This window comes from Cydia strobilella, chromosome 15 (assembly GCF_947568885.1).
Source record: "Cydia strobilella chromosome 15, ilCydStro3.1, whole genome shotgun sequence".
Taxonomy (NCBI): domain Eukaryota; kingdom Metazoa; phylum Arthropoda; class Insecta; order Lepidoptera; family Tortricidae; genus Cydia; species Cydia strobilella.
The window spans coordinates 8,949,674-8,964,177 of NC_086055.1; the positions used below are offsets into that span (position 1 = coordinate 8,949,674).

At 36.8% G+C, this 14,504-nt stretch overlaps 1 protein-coding gene across 1 annotated transcript; it reads right to left on the reverse strand.

The window, feature by feature from the left end:
- Window positions 1–1,776: 1,776 nt before the first annotated feature.
- LOC134747723 (uncharacterized) lies at window positions 1,777–8,526 on the reverse strand. The gene is made up of 4 exons (XM_063682347.1): window positions 8,392–8,526; window positions 5,056–5,286; window positions 3,811–3,940; window positions 1,777–1,943 (listed from the first exon to the last, which is right to left on the reverse strand). Exons 1-4 carry the CDS (start codon window positions 8,461–8,463, stop codon window positions 1,825–1,827), a joined length of 552 nt encoding a protein of 183 aa, XP_063538417.1. The 5' UTR covers window positions 8,464–8,526; the 3' UTR covers window positions 1,777–1,824.
- Window positions 8,527–14,504: the final 5,978 nt, after the last annotated feature.

A 14,504-nucleotide genomic window follows, 5' to 3' on the forward strand; every position in this document is an offset into this window, starting at 1 on the left:
CGTGCAGCGGTTTAAGCGTAGAGGAGTTTAAAAAAAATATTTTTTTAAATTTAGTTTTTACTTAGGAATGGTGTCAATTTTGATACCATAAATTTATTCAGTACCCCCGATTTATACGAAAACTATACCAAACCCGGCCTAGCAGCTGCACTGATGTAGATAATCAAGATAAAAATTAGAGCCCGAAATAAACCTTCAAGAGCGGATATTTTTAAAACTATACAAGATACCGAAAAACTTGACTGAATAAAACTTGTAAAAAATTAAATCTCTTTTCATTTTGTATAAGTGGCCAAGTCGCTCAGACGCATAGTTTCCGTGATATAATCGAAAAACCGAAAAATGGAACCTTCAAACCCCCCTCTCCCCGCCGGCACCAGGGTTACGGCCGGGGGCTTCTGATATGTTCACCTCCTAACTAGTCCAAACAAAGCTACGAAGTCAAAAATTGTGTTCTAAGCATTTCCCTCTATAACTTTTTTTGGGCATTCATTTCCTGGCCTACATCCACTGGATCTCTTAATTTAATTCCGTAGGTATACTTACCTATTCGGTATACCTACTATACTATATAGGCAAGGAAAATTCGGGTAATTTGAAAAAGAAAATCAATTTTAGAATAACCCGACAATCTTAAGTAATATTACCTAAGATCAGATGGGGTAAGACAAACACTGGGACAAGAGTAACAATTAGCTCCATGCATGAATTTATTTTTATTTTTGGATTCATAATTTATATCGTTGGAACACCGGAAATGATAAAAATACTTTTGTAAATCTTAACATTATTTTATTAAAAAATATTTAAAATGTTGAAAATTTTTGAGCGGTTGAAACGATCATAATTTCTGGCGCGAATTCGACAGAGCGTGATGACGTCACACGTTGGGCGGCCCAACTGACGTTTGCTACTAATGACACTAATCTGTCGAACGCGTGACGTCACGTGGCGTTTCGAGCGTTCGCTCACTAGCTTTTCGCGGGCAAATTTTTGTACTTTTTATTTATAATTTTAAGTAATTAAATGGTAATTTAAAAACGGAAATGCATTTGTAACATGATATAACGGTAACAAACATCCGAATAAAACATATTTCGTTCAAATATAATCTTCATGCATGAGGCTAATTGTAGGAGTTGTAGGGAATCCTCATACCTAGATACCTACCAACTGTTACTCTTGTCCCGAGTAAAATATGTTTTCATCACACTTGCTCGAAAAAGATCTTATTTCACGCAGGTGTACTAAAGGACAAAGGTCTATATTGTTCCTGCGTGAGTTATGGATTCTGAAAAAAAAGCTATAACTCACTCGTGAGTTATAGCTTTTTTTTTTTTATTATGTCACTAATTCATACGAACCAAGTAGGTATAAAGTAAAACTCTTACTTTGAAAATACTGACGTTTAAAAATGTTTTTTTTTTTGTTTATGCTTTAAAATATTTAATTTCATTAATTTAATAGCCGTTTTAAATATTTTTACTCATTTTAAAATTGTGGTTGAATGCTGATGGGTCAGTGCCTCCGATGCCTAAACTGCCAAAAACTTTCAAAATGGCAGACGAATGTTTGAAATGTCACCGTATTTAAGAATGATTTCGTTTAAAATTTAGTTTTTTCTTCGCAAGTGTGATGAAAAACATTGTGTGTAACTCCGGGGGTAAGAATATTATGTTACTCGAGTCTTTAATTCACTCCAGCTTGCGGCTGTCGTGAATATATTAGACTCTCGTACAATATTTAACTTACCCCCCACGTTGCACAATGTACTTTCTTATCCCACATGCACCTTAATACTTTTTAGTTACTACTAATTATGGTTTAACATTCGATCAAAGGCTCGTCGTCAGTAATGAGCTGCTCGCGGTCGTCAACCCCTTTCTGCTGTCGCATCTTGTCGTATGCGACGTACACGGACGTCAGGCATTTGATGTAGACCACTGGAACACAATAAAATAAATTAACAATTTAAATTGTCACTAGTATATCTATGTATTTTTTCCTAATCAGAATAATTTGGTGAATCAACTTTTAGTGTCACTCGTTGCCATGGTGACGATTAGTTTGTCCAGGGGACAAAAGACTTGAAATACTGATTTACATGCGTACAAAAATCGGAAAACGGATTAGTGTTTTTAAAGTTGACAGTCTTAAAAATAAATATCAATTACCTCCAAAAGCCTTCCTAGTCCTAGGACAATGTTATGATGGAAATTTTCATCACCATTGCAAAGCAGGGTTAAATACTTTTTTTTTTATCTAGTTTTTATAGAGGCTTTGGACACTCTAAGGGTTAAATACTTAAAATCAGTTATGCTATACCCAAACGAAAAAAAACATGACACACTTTTTTTGGGCAGTCGTGTAAAAAGCCAACATTCGGACGGCACTCGTCCCACAACACTAGTACAGTCGCCATCAGATATATCGGAGCGGCCAAGGCGCTCAAAAATATGTGAACACGAATTGAGGGCTAACGCGTATGAATTCGCCGCTACGGGCGCTAGTGTAGATGGTGGTCTTTTTTATAGTTCGAAATGTCAAATGTCACTTGTCACTTCAATGACTGAAAGCTGTTCTTTAGTCTTTTGGACCACCATCAACAGAGGCGCCAACTGGTGAGCAAAAAAACGATAGCCCTTATAGAGCGCGTGTTCAGATATTTATGAGCGCCTTGGCCGCTCCGATATATCTGATGGCGACTGTACATAGGGGGCCTACCGCGAACCACGTTCGACGTGTTGCCTCTCTGTCGCACTTGTAAATTCGTACGTAAGTGTGACAGGGAGGCAACACGTCGAACGTGGTTCGCGGTAGGCCCTCAGGAGTACTTATTGCATTTAGATCAGAAGGAAAACCTTTTATAAGCATTAATACTGTGAATATTGTTATTTTAATTATGTATTGAAATATTTTACCTGTTGATTAGCACGTCGGCGATTAAACGGGCATTAATATTACAAATAAAGAGGATATATTTCTATTTTCTCGGTAGGCCCTCGGGGCATGAACGGAACACGTAAGGTCCATGTGGTGAAGACCGACCATCTACGAGCTCTTTCGTCGCGTTAAACTTTTGCGTTGGTACACGACAACATATATTATACTCCACTTACAGAAGGTCGGTAGAGCAGAAGGGTAGAAGTTCTTGCTTTCTGACTATGCCTGAGCGACACAATATAAATACGAGAGTTCTAGCCCTATGACGGTCTTCCCCTGCAGTACATTTTATATTCCGGTCTTCTCCACATTGACCTTAGTATATCTATTGCAGGGATGTTGCGGATGCCGATTTTTTGATATCCGCGGACGCAGATGCAAATGCGGTTTTTAAAAGGCTCACATCCGCGGATGCAGATGTCGAGATTAATAGGCTCATAAAAAACATCAAATAATACACTTTAGTAATTTTTATTAAAAAAAACGAAACTAAGTATTTAAACAAGAATATAGGTGCCCCACAATCGCATTGCTATACCGAAGTCCAAAAAAAAAAACTTGTCGATGTCCGTCATAGGCGAAAGTGCTCGATCGACGAATCGCAAAAACGAAACGAGATTCCTTTTGGCTAATGACGAAATTACCTAGCACTTACGCCGCCGCTAAGACGTTCCTGTACCTATTACACTACACCTACCTGTTCCACATCCGCATCCGCATAAAATCGATGCGGAGCGTAATGCGGATGCGGATGTGGAACAGGTAGGTACAGGAACGTCTTATGCGAAAGTTCCGCGGTTGCGGATACGGATGCGAATATTCGCAACATCCCTGGTATATTGCATGTACTTATGTCCTAATTCTTACATGTCAATATGAAGGTGATCAGACTCGTGACCCAGAAACCGCTGATCACTTCCAGCAAGGCGCTCAGCAGGTACATGATGCTCATCGCAATACCGAACAGGAAGTATGTCATCACGAAGTTCACTCTCTTCTGTAAATAAAAACACGAGTTAGTTTAGTACTTATTCGGTTCGAAGGACCATGTAACGTAGTTAATGTTTTGTTATTGTACTATGTGGTACAGGTAGAGAAAATGTTTACCCGGTTTTTTAGGGTTCCGTACCTCAAAAGGGAAAAACGGAGCCCTTATTGGATCACTTTGTTGTCCGTCCGTCTGTCTGCCTGTCAAGACCCTTTATCTCGGGAACGCGTGGAGGTATCTAATTGAAATTAAAACCATATACTCTATCACTCGCAAGGGAATCAAAATTTATAGACCAGGTACTTCCCGTTGACCTATAGAATTATGAAATTTGGCAAGTAATATTGTCCTTACACTACAAGTATAGAGAAAATTCTGAAACTATAAAAAAAAAACAATTAAATAAGGTACATTTGTACGGAACCCTCGGTGGGCAAGTCCGACTCGCACTTATCTGGGTTTTTAAAACTGCTTTATAACTTCGGGGTATAGTATGGCTATACTGAAATCATAGTAAATTTTTTTTCTTAAAAAGTAATTAAGTAATAGCGTTGTTGTAACACGGACACTATAGTTTGTCAAAGGACTGTCTCATTTTAAACATAGACAGAGAGACTCATACTATCTTTGTCTTACACTAGTACTAGTATCTAAAAGAAAAGGAGGAGTATTTTTTTTTGTTCTTATTTACTGCCAATTTGGTTTGACCAACTATACTTATAAAATCCACTAAACATTTGAAAACTATGACATTTTCCAATGTCGATCGTCCGAGGTACTTGCGTTTAGTAGCAAATGTATAAACTCATACTAAACACAGTACTTAAACACTAATCAATATGTAAATAGGACAGGTCCTAAGGCAAAAGTGCATGTACACGCTCGTAGGGGCCTTATCAGATAAAAATATAAATCATTGATTATCTCCAAAATGGAGTTAATTAGAATATCGGTTTCTTTAAGAAAGTTACTAAATTTTAGGTGAGGAATACACCCTTATTAACAAACTAAAAAAAAACACCGTGTGATAAACATATAAAATTTATAGTTTGCTTAACTTTGTATTTGCATTACTATTTTGTTAAAATATTCGTTTATTATTTTATTATATATCAAGCACTGACCTTCACAATACCAATGATCAGCATAACCGAAATCACGATCCATAGTACGCAAACGACCATAGCGAAGCCCACGACGACAGTTTTTACTGATTTGTCCGAAAGCAACTCCAGGATGTGGCTCAAGTGATGACGAGGCTTGGATGTGATGTTAGAGGTCTGCGATTGAAAGTTCTCGGCGTGTACTGGCAATATGATCACGGCGGTGATAATTATCTTTATCAAAGATATCACCTGGAAAAGAAAAAATATTTCCGTCAATATACGATTTGTATTCTAGACTGACCACGCTAACTTTACACAAACTTATATCCCTAGGAATAATCCATACTTGACATATATAGCACTTGGATAAAAACTAAGCGTGGCCTGACTCTAGATTTAATTGTCGCATGTTTTCTTTGTATTAATTTTATATCTATGTAATTGTCCTTATTAGGTCTGAAAACAGAAATTAAAACAGTAATAAATCAGTAAAATAGTTCTAAAATGATAAAGTGTAGAGGAAGGAATATAATACAATACATGAATAAATACATGTGGAGGAACTCTAACCATTTATTTTATTTTATCTGTTCAGCAATACATAGGTTCCCGGTTACTATTTATAGGCGTAATCATAATACCCATTTAGCATTTTTGTTGAGCTGGGGCGTCGGGAATGTAATAAATAGTTCTGAGTTCTCGAAATTCAATCTTGTATCAACAAGGCTTGCTAACTACAAATGAAACTCAGCGAAATTGTATCTCCATCGCAGACTTTCAGAGAACCGGCACTCGGTACCTACTCTCGTCTCGGCACTCTGTAGGTGTATATACAAATATACACCTCATTTTATCGGCAACTAAAATGAAACCGGTCTACCTATTCCGTTCTGGGTTCTGGATATAATTTCCTATAATGTATTATCCTCTTGCATGCCTCCCACCCTCCTAACACCTAACACTATTAGTACCTAGTAGGGTGCATTGGGGTAAGATTGAACGGGTTTATCACGGGATAAGATGAAAAGTCGCCCGTAATGCTTCGGCATACGGATGATTTTTTGTCTTACCCCTCATGAAAAACCCGTTCAATCTTATCCCAGCGCACCCTACCATTTTTATATGATTTTGACCCATGATTTCAAATTATGTTACATGTGCTAAAATTGTTAAATATCAAACGGGGTCGTCAATTCCATCTAGCCGAGAATATGCCAAAGGTGTAGCTATCCGAGAATAATTTTTTCTTGATTTCCGAGGAACGTTTTTTCCTTAGACTGTATTCATCTTATACGGAGTTACATAGGTCTTTGCTAGTACTAATTACCTATACTAGTCGACACACTTTAAAACTAAAAATGAAGATTTATAAAAATTTAAAAATACGATAAAATGTCTTTAAATATGGATAAATGATTTTTTTATTTGCATTAATTATTTTTATGATTTTGACCCATGTTCTTTCCCTGATATGCGTTAAAATTGTTAAATTCTGAACGCACAAGTTAAGTCGATGCAATTTCAAAACGCATCATTGACATTTCATACGTCAGAAATGTCAACATTGACAACAAAGATTTTACTTTAAAACTTCTCACGTAAAAGTACAGAATTTCAAGAGTTTTTTGTTATAATATCGTAAAAAAATGAGTGATTCCAGTAGATGAAGATGATCTAACGCCTGTGGATGTTGCACTTTCCTCGCTATATTGAGGGGAAAAGTTTTGTGTTACACACGGGTGCAAATGTATTTTACTTCTCGTGTGTTAAAATACAACTTTGCACCCTTGTATAACAAATATTAACTATTTTTTGTAGATAAATATATTGTTAATTTTAATTTAATGTCTATTAAGGATTGCAATAAGTCCATATTTGTGCATCAATGTAGGTTTATATTCAAATTTCGTCAAGTGGACGAAAACTAGCGCAATGACTATACTTATAACAATATGTATTAGTCTGGTCCTGGTCTGTTGGTCACACGACATTCACAACAGTGTTTTTCAAAAAATCAAGAAGCTTAATTTATTACCGCCCAATACATTCAGGGCATTATAAAAACTACCTGTAACCTGACGCTAATACATTCCAAAACATCCACTTGTGACTTGACCCCATTTGGCTGACATCTTTATTGCGGCGCTTAGCAGAAGGGTCGGTTCCAAGTTTTTATTTTAAGACTAGCGACCCGCAATTATACATATAAACCTTCCTCTTGAATCACTTTATCTTTTAAAAAACCGGCCAAGTGCGAGTCGGACTCGCGCACGAATAAGGAAAAAAACAGCAAAAAAATCACGTTTAAATATTTATATTATTTATATTATTATATTTATATTATTCTGTTTTTAGTATTTGTTGTTGTTGTTATAGCGGCAACAGAAATACATCATCTGTGAAAATTTCAACTGTCTATCACGGTTCATGAGATACAGCCTGGTGACAGACAGACGGACAGACGGACGGACAGACGGACAGCGGAGTCTTAGTAATAGGGTCCCGTTTTTACCCTTTGAGTACGGAACCCTAAAAAACGCAGGGACAGACGCACGGACAGAGAGCGGAAAGCGACTTTGTTTTATATACTACCTATATGTAGTGTGAGTATAGTGATGATGTAAATGTAATGTGCTTTCATTTCTCATGTTCTGAAAGTGGCTCATTGTAGTCATTTGTTTATTTACGAAAGGGGTGAAGGCTAAGGTTGAAAGTAATGGGTTTCGACTATGGAGTTTTAAAAACCTAACCTACAACATAACATAATAGTAGTGTAGGCATTTGTTTATTTACAATAATTTAAACCGGCCAATTGCGAGTCGACCGGACTCGCGTTTCAAGGGTTCCGTACACATTACACAGCCGTTTGTCTTTTAATTCTATCTAGTGCAAATGTAGGAAAAACGATTCAAAACTTAAAATTCTCGTTAGTAAAAAATCATCGGACCCGGGTATGTCCTTAAACTACGTCCAAAAGAGAGGTATGGGCACTGTGAATGACATCTCGCTTTGTGTGGTAGGGCACAGGACAGCGGATGTCATTCCTGATCTAGAGCAGAGCCCAACTGGGGAGGTACCTCCACCTTTCAGAAAACCGCAGCCAAATAACACTAGACCCTACTAATAGTGTTGTGTTCCTGCCGGTGAGTAAGGTTGCCAGAGCTCGAGAGAGAGGAGTGTTAGGGTCGGCAACGCGCATGTAACTCCTCTGGAGTTGCAGGCGTACATAGGCTACGGAGACTGCTTAACATCAGGCGGGCCGTATGCTTGTTTGCCACCGACGTAGTATAAAAAAAATCAAATAAAAAATACTGACCATGACCAACATTACGCAAATAAAGGGTTAATACTCACAAACGTAGTTATCCCTAGCAGTAAACACCCCGTCTCCAATTTTAAACAAAAACAACACTTTTCGGCCGTCATTATCACTGCTAGTGCTAACAAAAACAAAACTTGTTAAATAGTCACTATAGTCAGTAAACCCACAAATCCCTACGTAGTGCAATTATAGTTAACTAAAATAAAATTTTCTGTGCTAAAATATTAAGCCTATAGAAAAATGTTTTTGACCACAACCGTCTCTCCCTGTGTTAAAATTATACTGGCTAATTAGTAATAAGAGAGCTTCCCGCTCTGGATGCAAGTTCAAACTAGAGACGAGTAGAAAACAGACTGTCAAGAACCGAGATAAGACAAATTACATATAGGCTGTTTTGACAGTTTTTAACCACATTTGGCGAGGGAAATATATACGTCTATTGAGCCACTTTTACTCTATGGGACCAACCCGAAAATAGTGTCGTTTTCAACCAAAGCGGTACTTATTGTCGGTTGTTAATAAGACGCTATTTCCATAAAGCTTTAATTTGAAATCAACTTTATCGACAACCGACAACGTGGTGCTTTTTAGTTGAAAACGTCACAATTAGAGAAGAAGGATTACGAGTACAAGGAATAAAGTAGTACAAAATATTGTAGTCAATAAGGCAGGTTAAATAGATGGCGCCATACTTATTGCCGTAACTGAATCGGGAAATGTTAGCGCGCGACAACCTTACTTGGGTTTAGTTGGGTTTAGTTGTAGTAGCTTAAGCCAAACGAAAACCAAAAATTGTCAATCGGGGGAAATAATTCGTGTATAAGCGTATTTTGGCATAGTTGTAGCCGTTGTAGGTAATGGGTGCGTCTTATAAATTTATAATATATAATATAAGTACCCAACATTTGATATAATCTAATTTTAATATCATTCACAACATACATATATTAACACGTTAGGGATACTAACAAAAAAAATGTTTATAACATATATGGTAGAATTTGTCCAACATACTTCGTATATATTAATATATCATATATATAGTTTGTATTAGCTAATTAATTTTTATATAACATACATAATAACTAATTATTACAAATAAAGATATTTGAAATAAAAACCATAATAATTACTTACATGACAGAAATACCTTCCAAATTATACATATGATGATGATATGTATTTTACAAACTAAATTAGTAGCAAACAGCGCGCGAAGCGAGCAAGCGTGCCGCGGTGGCGGCCGGCGAAGCGCCAGAACGAAATTGTTTTCCACCCTGTATAGTCAGATAGTCACATAAGAAGTGCTTATTATTTACCGGTTTCTGGTATATGCTATGCGTCAATATTTAAAACAATACTCGAGATTAAAATTTGTAGAGCGACACAGGGACGGATTTGAATATTTGGGTAAAAAATATTACATACCTACCTACTTATTATGTTATATATGTTACGGATGTTAGAAGGTCCATTGACCCACGAAGCTACTATTGCTAAACTGGTAGAACTAATAGTATTCAGTTGTAGTATTACCCGAGCCTTTTGGGTAAAGTCCGAAAATTTAACCAACATTAATAGCTGTATTCGGCGTTTACCCGCGTACACATCTAGGTTGTAGGACTTGTAGGTCTACACTGGCTGGGTAATATTAGGTGTTACATCATCACTTCTGACATTACCCTCCCAGTGTTGGGTAGACCCAGATGTAACTGATGTATACAGGTACACAAAACACATTTAAAACACAAACAATAATTTTCTACTTACACGACAAACAGAAAAATGCATTGAAAAGTACACCGGAACTCTTTAACTGACCTCTTAGCAACTGGGGGCGTTCAAATATTACGTAACGCAATTTTCGAAGATTTTTGACCCCCCCTTCCCCCCCGTGTAACGCGCCGTAACGTTTTCCTGTACCCCCCCCCCCCCTCCCCCTACCTAAAAGTTACGTAACACCAAAGTGACCATTTTTACCTAAAAGTCACAATTATGTTTAGGAAAGTATAATCATAAAATTGAAGAAATGAGCGACCGTGTATTAGGAATGTTATAGCATGAAAGCAAATTAAAGTAAAGGAAGCGAAAGAGGTATCAAGTGGAAATCCGTGGTCTCAGCCTACCCCTCCGGGAAATAGGCGTGATTATAATGATATTTATTAAAAAAACATGTTACGTAACGCCTTTTTCCATCCCCCCTCCCGCCCCTGTAACGCATCGTACGTTTTACAAGACCCCCCCTCCCCCCAAATTGCGTTACGTAATATTTGAACGCCCCGAAATAAAGATATGGTTATACATTGTATACCTACTTACTTACCAGTTAATACGAGTAAGACGTGTATTTAGTACCTACTACGTTACGATATTTTTTTTGCAATGGGGTTGGCCGATCGAAGTGTTTAGCAGATAGCGCCAGCATAGCTTGCCCTGTCAATCCCTAGAATTGTGTCAAATTTTTGTTTTTTTAATGCCCTGGATGCCAGCCCTTTAAGCCAAGTCTCATAGAAAAAGGGGCAAGCTATGATGGCGCCATCTATGCAAACCTTTGACAGTTGCCAACCCCATTGGCATGAGTTTCCAATATTGGTCCAATGCCTCTCTGTCTCAAGTGGCTGCGATCAAGTGAGCTGGCATAACAGCTAAGATTTTTTTTTCAAGTAGATATTATAAGTGTGAATAGGGATGTTGACTCGATGATCTGTGTTTAAAATAAATTCTTTCACACCATGCATGAAATAAAAAAAACATTGGCGAACATTGTTTTGAAATCAGAACTAAAGAGTAGGTAAGTGGTAAGTTCACCGTGATGTCATTTGCTAAATTGTTAGTAAGCATAATTGTTAGTAGGCGTAATTGTTGTAAGTAGGTAGGTATTTCATGTAAATTCCGTAGTGGCAAATCGTTTTGGCTGTTCGAAAAACAAAACTGTTTTGACTAGTAGTCAGATACCCCATTATTATAACTTTTAAGAGCTTTAAAGTCACGTACTACGCACATGGCGCTGCAATTAAGAGGAAAAGGGACGATGCGATGTGATGAAGGGATGATGGGATTAAGTATTCTTACAAATAAATGATATTGATTGATTGATTGAGGACATAAACGTAGTCCTCTTTTCCTCCCTGGATATTGATTATTGACATTATGGAAAATCGCACTATTATTTGATGTATTTTCAACACTGCTATGCCCGCTCGATTTTTTTATTTAAAATAAAGCGAAAAACGAATTCTATACAAATTTCTAAAAGCTTCGTAACCCTTTTAATAATCTAAAAAAATCGAAAACAAGCAATAGACGTGGTAAGCAAATCTTGCCAGTAGAAAAAGGTGGGAAATTCAAATTTTCTATGGGACGATATCCCTTCGCGCCTATTTTTTTAAAATTTGCCGCCTTTTTCTACTGACAAGATCTGCTTAACCAACTATATATTTGGTCAAGCAAGGGTAAAGCAAATTTTGTCAGTAAATAAGAACAAAAAAAAACTACTCATCCGTTTCTTTTGGGTGCTAGTGCTAAATTTGAAATGAGACAGTCCTTTGACAAAATATAATATAGTAGATTAAGGGAGCAAAATGACATATTTAAGGCGAGGGCGTACATTGAATCCTAAACGAAGCGAAGGAGTCTATAATAGAATCCCAAGAGTAGCGAGGGATTCTAAAGTAGAATCCCGAGCGTAGTGAGGGATTCAAGTGTGTTACGCCCAAGATGGAAATAATTTTGCTACCGTGTGACACATGCTTTTCACATCACCTATGAGGTAATTATGATGTTTAAAAATATTATATAAGCTAAAAAAATATGTGCAAGAAATTGTAAAAATAGTGTCCTAGAACAGAAAAACGTTACTTTTATCCTTCCTAGCAGGGAACAAAAACCCCTTTTTCGAATTGGTGATGTGAAAAGTATATTTTGGCACACTATTTCCGCCAGTAGAAAGAAAAAGGCAGTACCTAAATTTAAAAAATGTAGGCACGAAGGGGTTGTCCTCCCATTGCAAATTTGAATTTCGCGCTTTTTTCTACTGACAAACTGGGTTTGCCAGTAGAAAAAAGCTATACTAGCTAGCTAGATGTTAGAGTTACACTTGAGTTAGACCAAGAAATAGTTTGTCAAAGGACTGTCTCATTTCAAACATAGGCAGAGAGACTCATAGTTCATACTATCTTTATGCTTTTTTTTATGCTTACTGCCAATTTGGTTTCACCAACTATAAGTCTGCAGCGATTTTTAAAGCCCACTGTGCAAGTTTTAAACGCCAAACTTCTATTAAATTATGACGTATAACACTTGCCAGTCGTGTTATCAAACACGCTGCAAAGTTATCTTGGTCTAAATCTAATACCCAGAGAGGAAAATGGGGTAATTTTTTGGTCTACGTTTGTGCGTTTGTGTTGTAATGAAAAAGGCGGTTTCGGGGCGGTCGTCCATTTTCGTCTCAATCGTTTAAGGGCTTATTACATTTATCCTGCTGTCGGGCCTTTGCCAAAGAGTAGTATAATTGGCCTTTGCTATCGATCGTGGCCGACGTCGGCAGGTCGGCACCGACGTGGCGCCCGAGCAAGATCGTTTTCCGGTTCACGAAATATAAGAACATCGTTAACAATATTTGACATGTAAAAAATATTTAATGTTTAATATTTTTTGCAGTTGAATATTTTTTTTACATCAAGAAATATTGTAAACGACGTGCAAATATTTCGTGAAACGGAAAACGATCCTATGGCCCGATATCGGGGCCGTCCATAAGCTCGCTCCAGACTACGCGGCTTCTATAGACCTAATTCATGGGGCCGTCCGAAGGCAGAATAAGGCGAACGATCGGTATATGTGTCGTTTTCAAGCAAAAGGTACCACATTGTCGTTTACCATAAGGATGCTCTGACAGATTCGTATAAAGATACAAGCAAATTTCGTCGTTATGCGACTATGTGACAGTGATACCTTTTGCTTGAAAACGGTACATATTATAGTATATATATTATATATATATAGTCTGTCAAGCTGGATATGTCAGTAGCAATGTAAAGCAAACTAAAGTATGGTATCCCTAGGAAACGAACAAAAAGCAACAATGTACATGGAACAACGATGAAATGTAAACGCTAATTCTTGTTATGTACTGTGTTTCTGGCTTCGTTGTGGAAACTAGTTATGCAAATTAGGGGGGTATGACTATTGCTGTAGTGGTCAATAGTTTTTACATTTTTGGTGTGGATCAATAGTTTTAGTAATTTGGCTAAAATTATGTTTAATTTGTATAGCTGTAGTATTATATTTTTTTATATTTGATTTGTATAGCTGTTATATTATATTTAAGTGGTATTTGTTGCGCTCTCTCGGAAAGGTTTTCACGGAAGACCAGCGTCGGGGACCTCAAAGGTTCCTTGACATGAAGCTGAGTGGAGACCATTTCAGGAACGCTTTATAACCAGCAATCTATGTTAGCGTCATTAGTTAAGTCTAAATTAAGCGTTTTTGAATAAAGCATCTTCTATTCTATTCTATTCTATAAACAAAACAGTTCCACAGATAAGATATAAATGACACGCGATTTTCGAATAAATCAAACGTAATGTAGCTAACCCGCGATTTTTCAAATTTGCCGCCTTTTTCTACTGACAAGATTTGCTTGACCAAGTAAAGATACTATGTTACACACGTTAAAGTGCGTTAAAGTAACTCAATTATAGTCTGTCAAGGGACTGTCTCATTTCAAACATAGACAGAGATAATACTATCTTTGTCTTACACTAGTACTAGCACCCAAAAGAAAAGGATGAGTACAGTTTTTTTGTTCTCATTTACTGACAAAATTTGCTTGACCAACTATATATAATTTGCCTTATTTTGCTAATTTTGCTTTGTTGATGACATTGACATTTCTCATCTGGAAAGTGGAAAGTGGAAGTGGAGTAAAGTAAATTTTGGCAAGCGCGAAAGTCTATTCAAAGTAATCAAAGTTATAACTTAAAATAAAAGAATTTTTTTTCCCAAATTAGGTATTCATTTGATTTTTAAGTTTTCACGAACTTAACATATATTTATTTTGTATAGTATATCAGTTTAAGATTTTAACTACTTAAACAGGTACTTACTTAAAACAGTGACATTGTTCATTCAATAATTTTATTTT